Here is a 20710-nt window from a genome sequence, read left to right as displayed (position 1 = left end):
TAGTAAGGGCTGTTTCAGTGGAATGCAAAGGACGGAATCCAGATTGAAAAGGATCCAGAGCAGAGTTACTAGAAAGAAAATCAAGACAATGAGAGTAGACCACACGCTCCAGGACCTTTGAAACAAACGGCAACAAAGAGACAGGTCGGTAGTTAGACAGAGATAGCCTATCAAGAGTAGGTTTCTTGAGAATAGGAGAGACTGTAGCGTGTTTAAAAGCAGAAGGAAATGAACCAGAGGACAGAGAAAAATTAATAACATGAAGGGAGGATAGCAGGGATAAGATTAATAAAGACGCGAGAAGGAATCGGATCACGAGAACAAGTGGAAGGCTTCGAAGAGCGCAGTATTGTAGACAGTTCATCCGCTGAGACCGAAGGAAACGCAGAGAAATTTGCAGGGGAGCTGACAGATGAGGAACAGGAACTGGAAGAGGAGCAGAGCTGGCCAGATCAGAGCGAATAGTTTGGATTTTAGCATTGAAAAAAGAGGCAAAGTTATTAGCAGACACAGAGGCGGGGAGAGATGGTGGATTAGGCTTCAGAAGAGAATTGAAGGACGCAAAGAGCCGCTGAGGATGCCTAGCATTTGACTGGATCAAAGTTGAGTAATACTCAACTTTATCTCTACTGACCTAGAGATAAACAAGTCCTGAATGACAAGGGCCTTAGAAGCAACAGAGCGACAGTTCCATAAGGAACACGAAAAAGGGAGCTGAGAAGAGGGGAGACACCGAATAGGAACTAAGTTAGGAGAGACGAAATTGGAACGAGCCATAAGGAACAGATATGAGGAGAAAAGAATTGAGAGGAGAAAATGAGAAGATTGTGTCCTGAATCAGAAAGTAGCAGCGACCGGAGCGCGGCTGGGGTTTTCCTCTGGAGTAGAAGTTCCGTTTGACCGGCTTCGCGCCCACGGTGGAGAGCCTCAGGCCAAGAGCCCTTGTGCTTCCTCCTGTGAGCTCTTGGAGTGCTGGGCTAATGAAAGGTCTTTTGCAGAACACTGGGAAAAGGGCTGAAGAAAAATCAGTTGCTGACAGTGGACGAAGAAGAAAGTTGAAGAGAAAGAGCTGAAAGGAACCCAGAAGGAGAAGAAAGAGGAAAATCTTACATCACATGTTTTTTATCTCAAACCTCAAGAAATGGTAAACAATCTTCTTAAAAAGAACTTTCCCCCCACCTAATTTTCACCTTTGCTGGTTTACTTATAGTAACTTTGTTTTAAAAGTGTACAGTCGTTCCGGTTGCCTAAGATTTCCAATCATGGTCATGATTAGATCTACATGCCTTCATGGCCATGGACCAGTTACAGTTAGGCCACTCGTGACCTAGTCCATTATACTCAGCAGTGCAGATAAAACTGGACCTCCGGGCTTACATCCAGGCCCTGCAGCCAGGGTTGAGGCAAATGGAAAAATAAGAGCCAGTGTTGTATACTCGTGAAAGTGTTGGACTGGGAGTTGGGAGAACTGGGTTCTAGTCACCTCTCAGCCATGGAAGCTCACTGGGTGACTTTGGGGCAGTCACAAACTCTCAGCTCAACCTACCTCACAGGGTTGTTGTTGTGAGGATAAAATGGAGAGAATAAAGATTATGTACGCCGCCTTGGGTTCCTTGGCGGAAAAAAGGCGGGATATAAATGAAATAAATAAATAAATAAATAATGACAGACCATGCATCACCCATTAAGTGTTTGGGGGCAGTAACAAACATTCCTGCCCTTAGTACCTGTGCTGGCATGGGGATGATGGGGACCAGCAAGACTAATGCTGGTTGTTGCAATATCCTTTTTTTTCTTTTCTTTTTTAAAAATATTTTATAGTCAGGGGCTGCCTGGCTGAGCATGTATATGTTTATAGACATTCATTTTGTTAAATTTATTTTTAACATCTATTATCCTTTCATACAAGAGAAGAGAAATATTAGTTGCTCACATCACAGCTAGTTTATTTATTTATTTATTTATTTGAAACATTTGTATCCCACCCTATATCACTAGGATCTCAGGGCAGCGTACAGATAAAATTGCACAATAAATATACACAGCTAAAAACAAATTAAACCATGAATCAAGTTAGAAACCAGTATATAACTTAAGTAGTACCCATGTCCATCATAGGCAGCACAGCACATTTCATTACAGTGTGCATCCAAGGACTTTTTTTTTTTTTTAAAAAAAAGGTGAACCTTTATTGAATACTCAGTCATAAAGGACATTATTTTTATTCATCTATTTATTAGACACTGATGGCTTACTCTGTGTTTGGCTTGCCTGACCACAGAGAGGGCCATTTCAGTTAGTGGGGGGAGGGGATGAGGATGTGGAGATGCTCCTGAAGTCCCAACATTGGTGGGGCATTGTGGTGATACTGGCCAGCAGAGAAGCTTACAAGGTGGTATTTGTCGTGTTTCTCAGAACACTCCTGTTTTCAATGGGAGGCAAATGACGAGGCTTGCTAGGTAATCCACAAAGCTTTTATTAAGCAACAAACGTCTCTTCTACCTGAATAGAGTCTAACTTCTTGGAAACGTCCCCCTAGGCAAAACTATGCAAACTAAGCAAGACAATTGTCCATTCAAGAAGAACAGGAAGCCACTTCTCAAACGCCCATAACTGCAGAGCGCCTAGTACAGAGGCAGGTTCTGGCGTAATCTAACTGACTTTCTCACATCTTTCTTCCGTGCCATGCGTTTCAGCTTCCAGCAGACCCTAGCATCAGCTAGCTTGTTGGGACACTCACCTCCAGAAGAAACCTCACTTCCCATTGTGTAGGGTTTGGCCTTGAGGAGATAATCTCTGGAGAGGGCTAACTCCCAGCTGGGGAATCACCTGTGAGAGCGTCCTCCCCCACTGCTACAGGCTGGCTGGTGTCTGGTGCTGTGTCTTCTAGTTCTGAATCTGATTCTGATTGATTACCTGAAAAATCTTCTCCCAAAACAGGGGCAGTAGGGTTAGACATGACAGTATTAGCTTTTGCGGGCCTTCCTCCTGGCCTCTTTGAACCATGGTTCATGGCAGGGAGGCTACCAGCAGAGCGGTTCCTTTTTGCTCCTGCTGCCAGGAGTAACAGCGCTCTCTCAGATGCAGTAGTTTTTTGGTGTAGCAGAGCAGCCAGAGAGCAGCTGGAGAACCATTCCCGTTGAGTCTGGATCCCCCTCTGGATTCCTGTGTGAAGGCCCCCTCAATTAAGCATTTATTGCTTGAGATATTAGGGTGTGCCTGGGCACACCGGGCACACCCCTTGAACATGCCTATGATGGCCATCTAAAGAGGTTCCCCATAAGATCATTAGGTTCATGTTTTAAAATTAACTACTTGCACCACTGATTATACTGGAAAGTATGCCAGATAACAAAGTTGATGATGCAGAAGCAGAAAGAGAAAGACAAAAGCAGAAAGAGAAAGAGAATTATCCAGGGTGGGGGCAGACTAGATAGAATCCACAAACCTGCCTCCTGTGTGTGACCCAGTCACGAGGAATCTGATGCAGGAAATTAAATATGCAGCTGATTCTTTTGCAAGAAGAATAGAGTTTGTTTAATGCATTTTTTAAAAAATGGAAGGCTGTCAAGGCTATCAAAGTTTGATGATCATGACAGATCTATATCTTATCAAACTCCTCCAAGGGGCTAGAAACTTGATTTTCTCAAAAAGAAAAGCAAGCAAGCAAGGTAGCTAGCTGTGATTCTTCAGGCAGTATCCCATTCTACAAACTTTCATCATGTCCATAGAATCGTGCTTAATACATAGAATATCCTGCCCATAAGGATATTATTTTCCCAGCTTCTGCTCATTGTAGCTCACGCTGCAGAAAGGCCAGAAGGGTCCTGAGGTTACCAGGTGCTGCCGCTTGTAAATTGCCTCTCATTTCCCCAATTTAACTAGAGAGCCCCAGAGAAGCTGTTAGATTTAGGGAGTGCCTATGTGTGCTGCTGCTGGCTGTGCAATACGCAGCTCCCGCATGGCCAGGAGGCTCTGAAATCATCAGCATGCAAGAATGTTGCCTGCTGCCTTTATCTGCTTGGGAATACAAATCAGGTTCGGCCCTCAGCTTTGCAATGCACATTAATAGCCACCCCCTGCCCGCTGGAGGGGCTTGCAATGCTGACAGAAGCGCGGATAGGAAGGCACCAGCCGCCGAGAAGGAGGTTCGTGAATATTCAACACCTGCCAGCCAGGGTTTCCACAGCAAAACGTTTTGGGAAGGTGATCACCCTGCGAACCGGCACAGGTTTGGAGAAATATGCTGAGCCAGCCACTTCTATTTTGGCTGTGCAAAAAGAAAAGAAAAACCTTTCAGGGTGCAGCTGAAAGATTGATGAAGGTCGAGGTTGATCTCTTTGTTCCCATAAGTCAAGGAGGAACCGTTCCCTGTGAATGGAACACCGGTGGCTCCAGGCCTCTGCTTCCTAATCCTGGGAGGTTTTCAAAATGTTGCCATAGGGAAGGCCGTTTTGCTTGGGGAGGCACCATGGGCATGGCTCAGTGGTACAGCCCTGGCTTTGCATGCAGAAGGTCATAGGTTCAATCCCTGGCATCTCCATTTAAAAGGTTCATGTGGCCAATGATTGGGAAGGCCCTTATCTGCTTGAGATTTTGAAGAGCTGCTGCTAGTGAGCATAGATTTGCCTTCCTTAGGATGGTCACTGTAGGGTGCCCATATGACAAGGATAACAGGGCTCCTGTAACTTTAACAGTTGCACAGAAAAGGGAATTTCAGCAGGTGTCATTTGTATATATGGAGAGCCTGGTGAAATTCCCTCTTCATCACCGCAGTTAAAATGCAGGAGCTATACTAGAGTAACCAGATTTAAAAGAGGGCAGGGCACCTGCAGCTTTAACTGTAGTGATGAAGAGGAAATTTCACCAGGTGAAATGACACCTGCTGAAATTCCCTTTTTCAATACAAGTGTTAAAGATACATGAGCCCAGTCCTTCTTTTCATATGGTCACCCTATAGGCCACCCTACGCAGCTGAACTCCACTACAATAACAAATATGACCCTATGGGGATTCAATTCAACTTATATACAATACCTCTGGGGGAGAAATTTGGGTGGGAAACTGGTGCAGAGCCCAGTTCCAGATTGGAAGAACATTCCATACCAAGCCCTGCATGCCTGCTTTTCCTTGAAAATAAAAAGTGGCCCACTAAGATATACTTTGGTGAATCGCCAAAAAAAGAAAAGAAAAAAAAAAGTCAAAGGAAGATACCTCTTTGCATAAAATTTGCACACACTGTTTTACATGTACAAGTGCAAATTGGAGAATAATAACTAATTTCAGTAGAAATACAATACATCCCTAGGGTGACCATATGTTGTATCTTTAATAGTTGTATTTAAAAAAGGAATTTCAACAGGTGTCATATGTATGCTTGCAGCACCTGGGGAAATTCCCTCTTCCTCGCAACACTTAAAACTGCAGGGGCCCTGCCCTCTTGACCAGAAACAAAAGAGGGCAGGGCTCCTGTAGTTTTAAGTGTTGTGAGGAAGAGGGATTTCCCCTTTTCTATACAACTCTTAAAGATACAGGAGCCCTGTCCTCCTTTTCATATGGTCACCCTATACATCCCTCCATAGTGTAGAATGGTGACCAGGGGACCTGTGTGCCTCCCTGCTCAGTCGGCCGTCCAGGTGCTGTTGTTGGGCAACATGCCCAGCTCTTCTTTTGGATGGTTCTTTATCTTTAAACCAGACTTGGACTGGGCAACCCTTCACATAGGGGACGCTGTCAAAATAGAGGACACTCCCCTGGCAGCCCTTCAAATAAAGGGCAGTCCCCTGTGAAAGAGGGCACATGGCCACCCTAGCTGTCCTCTACCTGGTGCCTTCCAGATATAATGGACTACATTTCCCAGCATTCCTGACCATTGACCATGCTAACTGGGGCATTTGGGAGTGGAAGTCCAACATATCTGGAGGGAGCCAGGATTAGAGAGGCTGATCTAGGTCATGAAAACTAACACAGTGTAGCAATAAATAAAGACTCAATGTCTTAGAAAGCTGTAATGGGAAGGAAAGAGGGGATTCCAGAAAGTGGAGGTGGTCGGAGGCATAGGAAGAAAAGAGGATCATGAAAACAAGTGTACACGGGCCTAGAGGACCACGGGACAAATGCACCCTTGGGTCCTGAAAAAAAAATGACAAGTGTGCCCATGGGTTGAAAAAAGGTTGCCTACCCCTGCTCCAAATGATTCACTCTTCAGTTTAACCTGCCCCCCTTCGAATCAGGTAGGGTCTGTACTTTTGTTGTGTTTCTGCACTGGGTGTGATTGGACTCATTGCTTACTCTGTAGAGATGGAGAAGGATCAGAGGAGGCTGCCCAGAATGCTGACTCTCGCAGAAACACAGGAGGTGGGGTGCTCTGGGACAGGCCATTTTTATTCCCACACACCCTAAACAGGGGTGAGTAATTTGTGTGCCTCCAGATGTTTTGGTCTACATTTCCCATCATCCATCACCATTGGCTATGCTGCCTAGGGCTAATGGGAATTGTAGTCCCAGTCCTGCCCTAACGGTAAACCCAATTTTAAGAGTAAGAGTGAAATGTGCCTCCAATTGTAAATCTGTGGCTGGAGGTGTTGTCTGACCCTACCATTAGATAGAGTGAGGCGGTTACGTGAAGCAGCTGGTTTTGGGTGTCATGTAAGGGCAGCACATTGTTGGTTATAAAAGGCCAGCCCCACCATTAGGCAGAGTTAGGTGTTGACCAACTTCTGTTCGGTGTCATGTAAGGGCAGCAAATGGTCATTTATTTGACTTTATTAGGTGAAGGTGGGGGTGCCGTTTTCTGCTCTGACTCAACAAACTGTGTTGGGCCAGCTTCAGCTCTTGGATGTTTAGGAAACACCGCTTTCATCAATCTGACGTACTCACATGCAGGGACAGTCTACATTGGGCTGTGCTGAATATTATCCTATTTTGACATTTGGAGTCAAAAGTAGCACTTTAGGGAAGAAATGATCCCCTCCCTCCAAACTTCTTTCATTTTGAGAATATTCACCTTTTCACCTGTTCTGTGTGCTGCTATTGCTTCCTTTATCACGTGCTGTCTTGGTGTCATAAACATGGCTGATCAAATTGTGATAAGAACATAACAAGAGCCCTGCTGGATCAGACCAAGGGTCCATCTAGTTCACACAGTGGCCAACCAGCAATCAGCCAGGGATGAACAAGCAGGACAAGGTGCAACAGCACCCTCCCATCCTTGTTCCCCAACAAGTAGTGTACAGGCTTACTGCCTCAGGTACTCAAGGTTGCACTTAGCCATCAGGACTACTAGCCATTGATAGCCTTCTCCTCCAGGAATTTAACCAACCCCCCTTAAAAGCTATCCAAATTGGTAGCCATCACCACATCTTGTGATTCCTCCCACCCATCCCATCCCCCTTTCAGTGCATGATTACGAGGAGCGAGTGTGGTACAGCAGACAGAGCTTTGGATTTGGATCTGTATTCAAATCCTCATCCACACCATTCATGAAGCTCATTGTGTGATATTGAGCAAATTCTCCTTCACATAAGCCTACCCTATTGGGTTGTTGTTATGATATTTATTCATGAACTACATTTCTATACCACCCAAGTGCCAAAGCCCTCTGGGCAGTTCATAAACTGGAGTAACCCCTGTATATACTTCTCTGAGCTTTCTGGAGGATGGCAAGTGCACTAAAATGTGACAGGTTATTACAGGTAAATTATGGGAAATAACCCATATTAATGAGTGTAGGGGGAACAAATAGATTTTGGTGGTTCCATTCCAGATGACTTAAAGTTAGGTAATGACTTAAAATTATGAGCTGGTTTGTCACCCTGGAGCAGTCTTCCCCAACCTCGTATCCTGCAAATGTTTTGGACTACAACTCACATCAGCCCCAGCCAAATGGTCAGAGTTGATGGAACTTGTAGTCCAAAATATCACCAGGTTGGAGAAAGTGGTGGGAGCATTTAGGTAGGAGTCGAGACTGATTCCAAATGTGAAGGGAACAAGTGGTCAGAACAGCTGCACAGTGCGAACTCTACATACAAAAAACAACTCGGGAAAGAACTTGTTCTCTGTGTGTCTGATCACTCCAGTCATACACAATTTCAAACGCCCCCAAGGTGCTCAGGGTCAAATGTCCCTTTTTCAAGGGAAGTGTGTTGCTGTAAGCCAGGATCTGAAAGAACAGGAGGAATTGCCAGAGGACTTCCCTTGATAAGGAGCAAATCTCAGCCATTCTCTCCGACACCACTGGAGTGATTGTGAATGACTGGCATGATCAGATTAAAGGCAGTGGACACATTTTCTTAATGCTGCTGTATTTTGTATGTAGAATCAAGCTTAGCATTCTCCAAGGCAGAATCCTCTGCAGCAAGGCTAGGCATGGTTGGCAGCTGCTGAGGACCCAACCCCCAGTAGGGCTCTGCTGATGAGCCCCCCCCCCCCCGAGATCACCATTGCAATCTGCTTGTTCACATGCATCTACTACTAGCCCAGACAACGGTGGTGGGGAGGAGGAGCAGTAGATATTGCTGCCCCTTGCTCAATGGGTCTTTGAGCTTCTTCAGATCAGTGTTTTATCACACGTGCATGACTAGCCACTCATGGATCTTCACAGGACATTTTGATGCCCCTGTGTTCCTCCTGCATGTCTCCTGCTCTTTCTTCCATTTTCTTCGTTGCAAAATAATCCTCAAAAAACACGACTCTTCAGAGCTATGGTGACATTTGTCACTATTTCCTGCGGTGTGCAGGAGAAGTTTTGCTATAAAACACCCACCAGAGGGTGATGTCCCACTGCACTGAATGGGCCATGTGACCGCTGCTTTCTTCCCCTTTGTCCTCTGTGTGATGCCTCTCATCCCTATTGTAGAAGAGAAACAGGAAGCAAGAGCGACAGTAAGGAAATGTGATTTCCCCCCATCTAAAAGAGCTCTCTGCCTGTCAAGCAAACAAGTGGTAGCAATGATAAGAGGAGGAGCCACAGGAGCAGGCAAAAATGGTAATGAGATGATAGACTCTCGTCCCATGGGGGCCATGGAAGGTGTCTTCCCCAAGTGCCCTCAAACCTGGAACCAGCACTGCTCTAAAGTCATATAATGGAGTCCCTTTCTTATCAGGGTCTGGATGGAATATGTTGCTTGATTGTGGCCGATAGCCTGCACCATCCAAAAGCTGGGGTGGGGGATATTTAATTTATGCTGGCCACTCAAGCCAGTTTGACTTAAAAGGTCTTACACCACTTCCAGAAGGAGCACCGGCGTTGGGAAGAGAATTCTAAAAGCGAGGAACAACCACTGAAAATGTCAACACGTTCTTGCCAACCTGACCTGGTACACAGATGGCATACTTAAGTGCTCCTATGAGGGGGAGGGAAACACGGAACATGGAGGCTGATTGTTATATGTCTTGTGCCATCAACTTTGTAATTGGGGCACCTTTCAACAAACAACCCTCCCAAACTGAGTGCACCTAGTTCATTGCAGAAGGTATTTTGGGCCGTAATGGAAGATATGGTATCTTTTTGCTGTGTTCTAGGTCATCACCAGTGCCAGAATTGAATTCAGAAGGCATTAGAGAGCTAGCACAGAGAAACTGAGGCATGAATAGCATGTACACCTGATTATTCACTCCCATCAGAAGGCTTGAATTGGGTAATTTGATTCTTTAAAAAAAAAAAATGCAGCCATTTCTTTTCTGCTTTGTTTTTCCTGAATTAGAATAATCAGAGCCTTTTAAAGGGAAACCAAGAGCCAATGCCATGCAGTGGGTAGAGAATCAACCTTGGATCAGGAAGATCAAGATTCAAGTCTCTGCTCAGCCATTAAGATCACTGGGTGACCTTGGGAGTGGTCACTCTCTTTCTCAGCCTAAACTCCCTCAGAGGGTTGTTGTGTGGAGATAAAAACCAAGGCAAGGATCCACATCTACTGCTTTGAGCTCCCTGAGAGAAGGGCAGGATTTATATGGATAAACACTGGCCACCCTGCTCACACTGTGAGTTTCCCCATCCAAACAGCCCTCTTGATGTGTTGGATTGTTTACAACTCCCATCCTCCTCAGCTAGCATGGGCCATGTTGGCTGGGGATGATAGGGATTATAACAACCTAACCTTCCCCAACAACCAGGTTGGGAAGGTTTAGGTTAAAAACAGAAAAACGGGACACTGCGTGGGATCTATTGCCCAAGGTGATTGCTGCATCATGGTAAAGTCAGCCGGGATCTCTTTTTGATCATCCCAGAGCGCAGGATACGGACTAATGGGCTCCAGTTACAGGAAGCCAGATTCCATCTGGACATCAGGAAAAAAACTTCTTGGCTGTTAGAGCAGTACGACAATGGAATCAGTTACCTAGGGAGGTCAAGGGCTCTCTCATACTAGAGGCATTCAAGAGGCAGCTGGTAGGCATGTGCTCCGCTCTGATTAGAAGCGCAGAAGCAGGAGCGAATTGGCCTGCTCCGCCTTGCCCAGAGGCGGAGTAGAAGCGGACCGTGGACCCCTAGAAGCAAGGCGAAGAGAAGCACCCATTTTTTAAGCGCTCCGGTTTCCGCGGTCCGATCCGATCGCCATCTTGAAACATTTCGCCCATAGGATTGCATTGTGGAAAAGAAAGGGGGATAACTGTGTTGTTTTTGATGCTATCTTTCTGAAAATTCTTGTGCTTGGACAGTCGTGGATGGGGGTCATTTTGAGCCTACTCTCAGCTCTCTGCGTGCTGCGGTTCGTGTGCTAGAATTTTTTTAAAAACCGGCGGGAAAAATACCTTTTCCGAAGGGCTGAGGGGCAGAGTCAACTCCCGGTCATAATCACATGATCCCAAAGTTGGAGGAGGGGATAGGCAAAACGGATAATTTGGGATTCTGGAAACTTCTCTTTCTTAGTCTGAACAGACTTTCCCCAGTGTTTTTTAAAACAGTAGCCCCACCAAATGCACAAACACAACCTGAAATCATATACTAAGCCAATAATGAGATAGAAACACAGCACTGCTACCCACCCTAACTTTGGGGAACAACTGAAAAGATGTGGTGCAAGGAGATGAGCTCCCCTAGGGCATCCCATGTGGACGTGCCCCCACTCTCTCCTGTACTTGGAGGGCAATCAGAGCCCTCCAAAGAGAGTAACCCGGTGGAGCAATGCCTATCATGAGTTGAAGTGAGAGTTCTACTCCTCAGAGCTCTCGTGGTGAAGCAATGGCTTTCATGAGTTGAACTGGCAGCTGCTTTCCCCTCCCCTGGGCACGTCCCCCTATTACTGGTAAAAGACAGATATGGCTTTTTTTAAAAAGTTCTTCTTGTTGTTTATTCAGCAACACTGCTGCTTTTAATTCCACCCCTCCTTTGTTGATTTATTTATTTATTCCATTTTATATGCATTACTGGCTTATCCTTGGCTCACTTCCTTAGGCCCCCAGAAATGTCTGCTGCCTGCCTGCCTGCCTGCCTTCCCTCTCTCCTCCCCTGCCCGCCTCGCAGGGATGGTTTGTGTCTGGCTTTGACTCAGGGGAGAAGTCCTTCCTGCGCTCACTTGGAGTTTTGGAAGTTCCAAATCTATTTTTCAAGTGTGGAAGAAGATTCATATAGGTTTATCTCTATTCCCCAATTCATAGCATGTTGGGATTTCCTTTGAAATGGCCCCATTGAGCTGTCTGCAGGTTTAAAACAGGGGATGATGGGACTGCCTTGAGTCTGGGTGTGCGTGTGTATCCCTGGATAAGCTATCATGGTGGTGAGTTTGAGGTTTTTAACGTGCAAATTGACGGAGCTATGGAAAGGGGTGTGAATGGGGTGTTAGATTTTCATAAATTCCCCAAAAATCAGGGGATGATGGGACTGCCTTGAGTCTGGGTGTGCGTGTGTGTCCCTGGATAAGCTATCATGGTAGCGAGTTTGAGGTTTTAACGTGCAAATTGACGGAGCTATCAAAAGGGGTGTGAATGGGGTGTTGGATTTTCATAAATTCCCCAAAAATCAGGGGATGATGGGACTGCCTTGAGTCTGGGCGTGCGTGTGTGTCCCTGGATAAGCTATCATGGTGGCGAGTTTGAGGTTTTAACGTGCAAATTGACGGAGCTATCGAAAGGGGTGTGAATGGGGTGCCCGATTTTCATAAATTCCCCAAAAATCAGAGGATGATGGGACTGCCTTGAGTCTGGGCGTGCGTGTGTATACCTCCATGAGGTGTCATGGTGCCAAACTTGAGGTTTCTAACTTTCACAGAAAAAAAGTTGTATACTTTTTAAGCTTAATGCAAGCCTATGGGGGGGGGGGAAACGGAGCTCCGATCCGGATCCGGAGCTCCGCAGTGGAGCGGAGCAGGCATGGGCGGAGTGGGGGTGGAGCGAAGCAGCCCGATCTGTAAATCGCGGATCTGGAAGTGAAGCGGAGCGGGGGGTCCGTGCACACCCCTAGCAGCTGGACAGCCATCTTTCAGGCACACTTTAAGATGTATTCCTGCATTGAGCAGGGAGTTGGACTCGATGGCCTTGTAGGCCCCTTCCAACTCTACTATTCTATGATTCTATGACCTCTGGGAGGTAGAGGCATAACTTTGATAAGAGGCCCACCTCCAGTAAGACAGACAGACAGAGAGAGAGAAAGAGAGAGAGAGAGAAGGGTGTGTGTAAAAGTGATCGTCTAGCAACCAAATAGAATCCTTGTTACAAAACAATAGAACAAGGAGGGTATCTTTACTACCAGGGGTGTTCAACCTCAAGCCTATAGGTCAAATGCAGCCTGCCTGGGGACCAAATTTGGCCCTCTGGTTCCCCAGATGACTACACCACACTTGCCTGGTCCTACCCCTTTTCCCTAACCACTGCTCATTTGGTGGTTCCCCAGTTTTAGCAGTTCCCCCTGCCCCCCCATTCTAAAAAGTTGAAATATACCCCATAAGGCTTAGTTACTTCAGTAAGAGCTTTAACTCAAAATTGGCTGGCATTTTGGGGTATTTTGGCTCTGCTGCTTTTGACTCTGGCCCTGTCCACCAATGGAAAGTGCCCCCTGAGAGCTCTTTTGGAATTGAATTCAGCCCTCGGTCTGAGAGTTTCAACGCCCCTGCTTTATTGCCTATGTTGCTGACGTTCCCCACTGTTAATAGCTAGGAGAAGCCACCTAGCAGTCATCCTATCAGGCTCCAAATCCAGCGACTGGACCTAAGGAATCCTGACCTGGCTGGTCCCTCCAGCACAGCCAGTTGACACAGAGATAGCGGGCCAGTCACACGCTCTGAGGTTTAATACAGGTTGTTAAGATGATACAGTAACAAACACACGTACACCCACTCACCCACACAAACATACACGCACATACCCGGTGGGTGCCACAGCCTGAGATACAAGGAGGAAGCATACAAAATATAGGCATCTATAGCACCAGAGTTTGAAGTAAGGTCAGTGCTAAGGTCTGAGTATGGGACAGGCACAGGGTTTAAAGGCCTTATGTCCTGTATCCACTCTTAGGGGCTTTGGGCAAACAGGGAACCTGTTAGAATGACAGGTTCTGGGATAATTGGGAACCAACCTGCACCACGTCATCCTCCCTCCGCAGAGGGACGCGCATGTCAGAATTGCAAGCCATATCTTAAAGGCATCTGCCAAAAGAAACAGGGACCCAGAATCCTCCACACTCTGCCCCAACATGGACGGAATGATAGACAGGGGTGATCGGGGTGGAGAGAGCACTGCTACTAGTTCCTCTTCATGAAGCATGAAGATAACTAGGGATGTATGCGAATTTCACCAGTGCTTGCAAACCGCGCAAGCGTCCCACGACTGCAACCCTGAACCCGAATGCATGTTCTCTGAAAAGGCTTGCAAATTCCTGAACTCGCATTCGGGTTAGAAGAAATGCTAATTTTTATGCTTTGCCCTATGGAGGAAAACTGCACATTTTGGGTGTGTTCTTTAGAACGTGCACATTTCCCCCCACCACCACCACCATTCAAAATACACACCTTTCCCGTTTGCAAAAAAAGAAGAAGTGGGAGACGAGGTGAGCTTCAAACTGGGTGTTTGGAGAAAATTGCTTGTTCACCCATCCTTAGAGATAACTTCAGGTTCATAGCTGGGTTTTTTGTGGAGGACAAAAAGAGGGGAACAGGCTCAGCCTCTCCCAGCTCCCCTGGCTTTGTTGTTAGGGCACTGGAGTAGGAACAGGCAACAGTGAAGAACAGCCACAAGGGGGTGCAGGCTCCAAGTAGAGTCTCTGGGCATCTTCTGGTGGGGTTAACCCCTACCCATCCCCCTACTCTGTCAAGGTTCTTAACGGGACCTGTCCTATCCAGATTAAATGGTAAGAGTGGGATACCACTGTCATGCCAAGACAGTACCTTCCAATTGAACTGAATTAAATAGGATCAACATGGAGGCTCTGGATGCCCTCTGCTCAGTCCTTAAGCCTTGGCTCCATGCCCTTGGTTGCTCATTGGTTTGCTCTACCCCACCATTTTCCCCATCCAATCCCTGTGTCCTTTTTGGGTGGTTGTGCCAATAGATTGGCCCTGAACACCCAGTTCTCAAGATGCTTCAAACAAGATCTTGATGCCTCCATGCCCTTATTAGTGGTGGTGGTGGGAGTGGTGGTGGGAGAAGGTCAACAGTGTGGGATGTGGTCTCTGTTGCCCCCATCCCTGCAGGTGGCCAGTGCCGGGCAGTCAGTCCAGTGCTTCACTAAGGCGGCGTAATAGCACCATTTGTCGGGGCAGCAGAAAGGGAGGGCCCTGGCTCAGTCTGGGCCCTGCACCGCTCCCCAAGAGTCCCGGCCCCAAGGGACCTTGGCCGCATAAATAGGAGGCTGTCATCTGGTTAAATACAACGGCAGGTCTTTGCAGGGCCGGCTCCTCTCCTGCAGCCCACTCCCCAAATGCAGGGAGAAGGGGCTTTCAGCGCTCTCTTTCTCAGGGGGTGGTAGTCCCACAGTCTGGAGAGGGCTGTCCATCTCTGAAGGACTCAGCCGCTGAAGCAGACAGGCCCAAGCTCAAAGCCAAACTTCTGGTTGGTGTCCCCGAAATCCTGAACGGCCACATCGGCCAACGGCAGCTGCTCCACGCGTCCCGTCCGAACCTGCAGAACTGTCCGCTCCTGGCCCTTGCGCACCTGGAGGGTAGAAAAGATAGCATTGGAAGCAAGATCTTGGGGGTGAGAGGATGGGGATGTACAGGGGCAGAAGAAGTGAGGAAATCAGGCAGCAACGTAGGAAGTGCATGGTGGTTATTGAAGCAGCTGCATTGTGGGTGTTTGCTGGGTGAAGATGTTGAAAGATTAGGGGATGGCATTGTTTAACTGGAGGGCTCAGGAAAGGCCTAGAGGCCAGAGGTGGTTGAGGAAGCATAAAATTACAGAGCAGAGCAAAAGATGGGTCAAGAAGGCAATGTCCCCAAACTTAGAGAGGCAGGGGTGGCTCGCTCAGAAGACAGGAAACAGGAATATTTTGTTCTGTTGTTAAACGTGCCTCCCCTGCCATGATAGGCATTTCTCACCAGAAGGTGTGAGTTGTAGGATGGTGAAGGGGGAAGTGAGTGGAAGGGAAGGGGGAAGGTCTCTTGCTCTGGAGCCCACAAAAATCTGAAGACAGCCTTGGAATCTACTAGAAGAAAGCCATCATGTCCAACCCAACTCTGCTCTGCCAAGGTTCTACCTACGTCCTCAGTGTTCCACCAACAGGATGCCCCAATGCCAAAGGGTCTCTGTACAACAGTTCCAACTAAAGGGACAAGCCATAAACGACAGGGGGCAGATTAAGGACTTTGCAGAGTCATCACAGTGAAGGTGGCCTTTGAAGGTGGCCTTTGGTCATCATGGCTTACAGGAGAAGGAGATCCTGGGAGAAAACCAGATTCTGGGGCTGGGGGAAATAACCAGGCTCCTCTGTTATTTCAGTAAGTGTGTGTGCTAGGAAGCATAGACAACTGGAAAAAGCGAGTGCTTCTGTGGGCACAGCAGGCTGATAAGGGTGAGGAGTGACATGGTTGGGAGGCTTGGACTGGGAATGTGGCAGGAGGAATGCTCCACCCAGCGTCATTCCAAATGGCAGCACAGTTGGGGTGGTGAATGCTGGCAAAGGGCATCACCTACAAAGAAAAGGAGATAACTGCATGCTTGAAATAACCCCAAGGTTTGCAGAAATATGTTAAATCTGGTTAAAAACACAAAGGAAGAGACCACCCCAACCCCAAACAGCCCCCTCTGCTGCCAACTGCACATGTATTATGTATTACAATTGACCTCAGAATCCAATATAAGCTTCTCCTGTTGACTTTCAAAGCTTGTCACAGTTTAGCTCCTTCCTATCTTTTTTCTCTCGTCTCACACTACTGCCCCGCTCGTGCCCTTCGCTCATCGAATGCCATGTTTCTTACCCGCCCAAGGGTCTCCTCTTTTCTTGCTCAGCTTTGTCCATTTTCTATCACTGCCCCTTTTGCCTGGAATTCTCTTCCAGAGCATTTGCGCATCACGAGTTCAATTACTGTTTTTAAAGCTCAATTGAAAACTTTTATTTTGTCTACAATTTTTAGAACTTGACTCTGTTCTTACTTTCACAGTGTTAGTTTTATTGTCCCCTGAGCCTATTTGGTGTGTTCTCTTCCCTTTCTTATAGTTTTCTTATGATTTTATTAGAATGTAAACCTATGTGGCAGGGGGTTGCTGCTTTATTCTTTTACTATGTACAGCACCATGTACATTGATGGTGCTATATAAATAATAATAATAATAATAATAATAATAATAATAATAATAATAATAATAATATATTTATTTGTATCCCGCCTTTTGCCCAATGCTGGGCCTCAAGGCGGCCTTACAAAGTTTAAAATATACATGGGGGGGAGAAACAAAACCATAAAACATTTAAAATACACAACAAAATTATAAAACATTAACATAGATGGAGGGCCAGATTATTCTCCAAAGGCCTGCTGGAACAAACAAGTTTTAGCCTGCTTCCGAAAGCCCATCAAGGAGGGAGCCAGCCTAGTTTCCCCAGGAAGAGAGTTCCAGAGCACCGGAGCAGCCACCGAGAAGGCCCTCTCCCATGTTCCCACCAAGCGCGCCTGTGAAGATGGTGGGACTGAAATAATTATTATTATTATTATTATTATTTTGGTGTTGTTCCTCGCCTTGATCCAGAGGGAGAGGAGGCGGGAAATAATAATAATAATAATAATAATAATAATAATAATAATAATGATGATGATGATGATGATGATAGAGTGCACTTGCACAGAGAAAATGGAGAGGGAGAGACAGGGGACTGATGGTCCAGTCAGCCAAGCTACTTGCACACAGCACGGGTCACATTTTGTCCATCTCTTCCCAGGCAGAAGAACCGTTCCTGCTTGCAGCTGTGGCTGCTTGTGGCAGCCTCCCAACTCAAAGGGGGAAGCTTTAAAAGGTGTGGATCAGGCCAGCTGGCATCCAGATCCCAGATTCTGCCTGAGAAGGAAAAGCTTTGTTGATGTGGATCCGCACTTTCAAAGGATCCAAGCTGAAAAATAACTGCTTGGGGGGATAATTCTATGAGCACAAACACTCCCCCACTCTGCATACAAGCTAGTTTTTGTTATAGATCCTTACTTATCAATAGGGATGTTGGAGAAATCTGCAACTGAACCAAATGAGTTTGGATTTTTATGGATCCGACCTGCAGTTTCCAAAGCGAACCAGCCTCTCCCCTCTTGGGCAGACTCTGTGGGTTTGCAAGGCGTTTTTTATAACCTTCGGGAACTTTGCACAAATTTTGTCATTGAAAAATAAGCCCCCGTCCCCAAACACAAAATAATTGGCCAAAAATACCCATTTCTCCCATTGTCCAAAGTGTAAAAATGTGCATTTGGGGGTGGGGTGGGGGGAACGGCACATTTTCGCATGTGCAAATTTGTGTAAATTCACATTTGTGCAAATGTGAACTTTGCAAATTCACCAATAAATAAAATCTTAATTCTGATGATGGGTGGACGACAGAAAGAAAGGCGCCTGGCAAACCACAAAACAAAAGTAGAACCATTTTTACACAATTTCAGCAGGTGTCATTTGTACGCATGCAGCACCTGGTGAAATTCCCTCTTCATTACAACAGTTAAAGCTGCAATAGCTATACTAGAGTGACCAGATACAAAAGAGTGCAGCTTTAACTGTTGTGATGAAGAGGAAATTTCACCAGCTGCTGCTTGCATACAAGTGACACCTGGTGAAATTACCTTTTTCTATGCAACTGTTAAAGATACAGGAGCCCTGTCCTCTTTTTCAGATGGTCACCCTACCCAATAAAGATGTTGCCTGATGAGGAGCCATGGAATATTGAGGGTCACTTGGGAGGGCGGGAGGGAGGGGAACAGGACCAGCATCTGGAGGAGGGTGTGGCTGGCTGGCTTGAATCCTCAACAGAAATACTCCTGTTGGGAAGTGAGAATACACTGCAGTGTTTTTATTGCAGCTCCCATTTGTCTAAGAGATATGTGACTGAGCTGTTCAGTGCTTCCATTGGTCTGCTTGTTCACATGACTCCTCTGGCAGCACTTCACTGGCATGACTGAGGCCTCAGCTAGACCTGCCAGTCTACCGCAACGGAGGGGTGAAGATTTTGTGATATTTTTATCGCGAGATCTCCCCCTCTGTTTACACATAGCGGGAGAGTACCTTGGAGGGAGAGTACATCGCGCCCGCCATTTTGTTTTGTTCTTTTTAAAGAGGAAGGAGTGCATGAACGCTCATGTGCAAAAGATAAGTCTTTTTTTAAACAACAGCAACAACACAGAACATTTTCCTGCTCCCCCCCCCCACACACACCATCCCCAATGGGCACAGAGCTCTTAAGGAGCTCTGCGCCCCGTGCGCGGGTCCCAGCTCCTTGTGAGTAACCGCGAGGAGCCAGGACAAACTGTAACAGTGGGCCACACTTTCCGTGGTCTCGGGATCATCCCAAGACCACGGAAAAAGCGGGCCTAAAGTGGAGGGCGAGATCCCGAGGCAAGGGAGTGATCAGCCCTCCCTGATCCCAGGATCCCTTGTACGTCATGTGAACACACAAGGACGATCCCGGGGATCGCCCTGGATAAAGCCCTGTCTAGCTATGGCCTGGGAGAAATAAAACAGCTGAGGGACAGGAAGGTGATAATTGTGTTGGGGAATATGTGAGGGGTTTTTTGCCTTGGAAGCAGACATGCCCTGTCTAAATGTCCCACCCATCCTCTGAGTAGCACAAGCAGCATCCTCTGAGCTGTCCTCTCAGATCTCACCATCTGTGAAATGGGGATGGCTTTCAGTGGATAGCAGAGGTCAATGGTGTGACATCAACTGTCAGTGGACCAATCTGCTCCCTCTGCTATATTCACAGGTCCAAGAACTCTAAGCATCTACTGCCAACTGGGCAAGGCTATCAAATACAAAACAACCCAAACAATTAAATCTCAGTCTGTCTGGCAGGATTAAAAGTGCTAGGATACCTGCCAGATGAAAGGTGGCCAAAGTAGAGGAAGCAGACCCAAGAGAATGAAATTTGGGGCAAAGTCAACTGGTAAGGGGGGAAGAGTCTGATTCTCTCCCCACCCACTCACGTATGGCCACATTTCCATGAACTGATGGATATTTATTTATTTTATTTATTATTGCATTTATATCCCTCCTTCTTTCCTCCAAGGAACCCAAGGCGGCATACATAATCCTCCTCCTCTCTACTTTTATCCTCACAATAACAACCCTGTGAGGTAGGCTGGGCTGAGAGTCTGTGACTGGCCCAAAGTCACCCAGTGGGTTTCCATGGCTGAGTGGATGCTAGAACCTGAATCTCCCAACTCCCAGTCCAACACTTTAGCCACCACACTGGCTCTCGACTTTGGGGCTTTGCATGTCATAGAGACCCACCAAGTCATGCATGGGAGTGAACACATCAGGAAGCCAGAGAGAGAGAGAGAGAGGAGAAGGCTGAGATCTCACCTGGCATCCATCATACAAGGCACGGACTGGCACTTCTGTGCTGTTGTGCATCAGCTCCACCCCGTTGAAGGCCAGAAAGCGCAAGGCTCGAGCATGGCTGTCGGTGCTGGCCTCATACCAGGCAGCTGCATTTTGGCAGAGGAGGGTGAAGTTCTGGTAGCCAGTGGCACTCAGCAAGCGCAGGAATGTGAGCTGGGTCACTTGCACGGGGTTGCCATCTGCATCCACATAGGAGAACTGAGAACACAAAGTGGGAGAAGATGGGCAAAGTGAATTGGAGAGATGGCAGAAAGCCCCCCCCCTCTCTCTCTCCCCAGTTCATGCCATGATCATTCAAGCACACAGTGGCTGTCAATTTGGGCCGCGATCCTGAGCCCAGGAGTAACACTGTACCCTGTCCGGAGGTAAGTAGGGGTGACACCATGGGAAGCCCTACCTTCTTGCCCTTCTTGAATGTGCTGAACCAGCTTCCTGGTCGCTCCTTGTTCCAGGCGGCGAGTCGTACCTAGAGGCACATTGGTTGCTCACTTTAGGAGGCTACATTCATGTACCTGAGCCAAGGAATCTATCTTCAACACCAGAGTGGCTCACAAAACCTCTGCCATCTCCCCCACTCCCCAGTCATCCCTACCGATATTGAAGACTGCTACTTACAGCCTCAAATTTCTTGTCGGGGAATAAGCAGGTTTCCCCACCAGCTGTGAAGTTGCAGAAAACTCTGAAGGCATCTCGGCCGCACCCTTGGTTAGGATCAATCCAGTATTCACCTGAGGAAGGACAGAGGGATGGATGT

General features: G+C 47.0%; 1 protein-coding gene across 3 annotated transcripts in view; it reads right to left on the bottom strand.

Annotated features, from left to right (window-relative positions):
- Positions 1 to 13207: 13207 nt before the first annotated feature.
- The window catches only part of COL5A3 (collagen type V alpha 3 chain), a 162955-nt gene continuing 155452 nt past the window's right edge, over positions 13208 to 20710 (bottom strand). For all 3 annotated transcript variants that reach the window (XM_063119273.1, XM_063119272.1, XM_063119274.1), the window contains 4 exons: positions 20572 to 20684; positions 20354 to 20422; positions 19918 to 20154; positions 13208 to 15081 (listed from right to left, as the gene is read on the bottom strand). In XM_063119273.1, coding sequence (XP_062975343.1) covers positions 14935 to 15081; positions 19918 to 20154; positions 20354 to 20422; positions 20572 to 20684 — 566 coding nt within the window. In that variant the 3' untranslated portion in view covers positions 13208 to 14934. The remainder of the gene's footprint in view (positions 15082 to 19917; positions 20155 to 20353; positions 20423 to 20571; positions 20685 to 20710) is intronic.

This window comes from Elgaria multicarinata, chromosome 3, assembly GCF_023053635.1.
Source record: "Elgaria multicarinata webbii isolate HBS135686 ecotype San Diego chromosome 3, rElgMul1.1.pri, whole genome shotgun sequence".
Taxonomy (NCBI): Eukaryota; Metazoa; Chordata; class Lepidosauria; order Squamata; family Anguidae; genus Elgaria; species Elgaria multicarinata.
The sequence above is the reverse complement of the archived record's forward strand: the minus strand, read 5'-3'. Positions and strand labels throughout refer to the sequence as shown.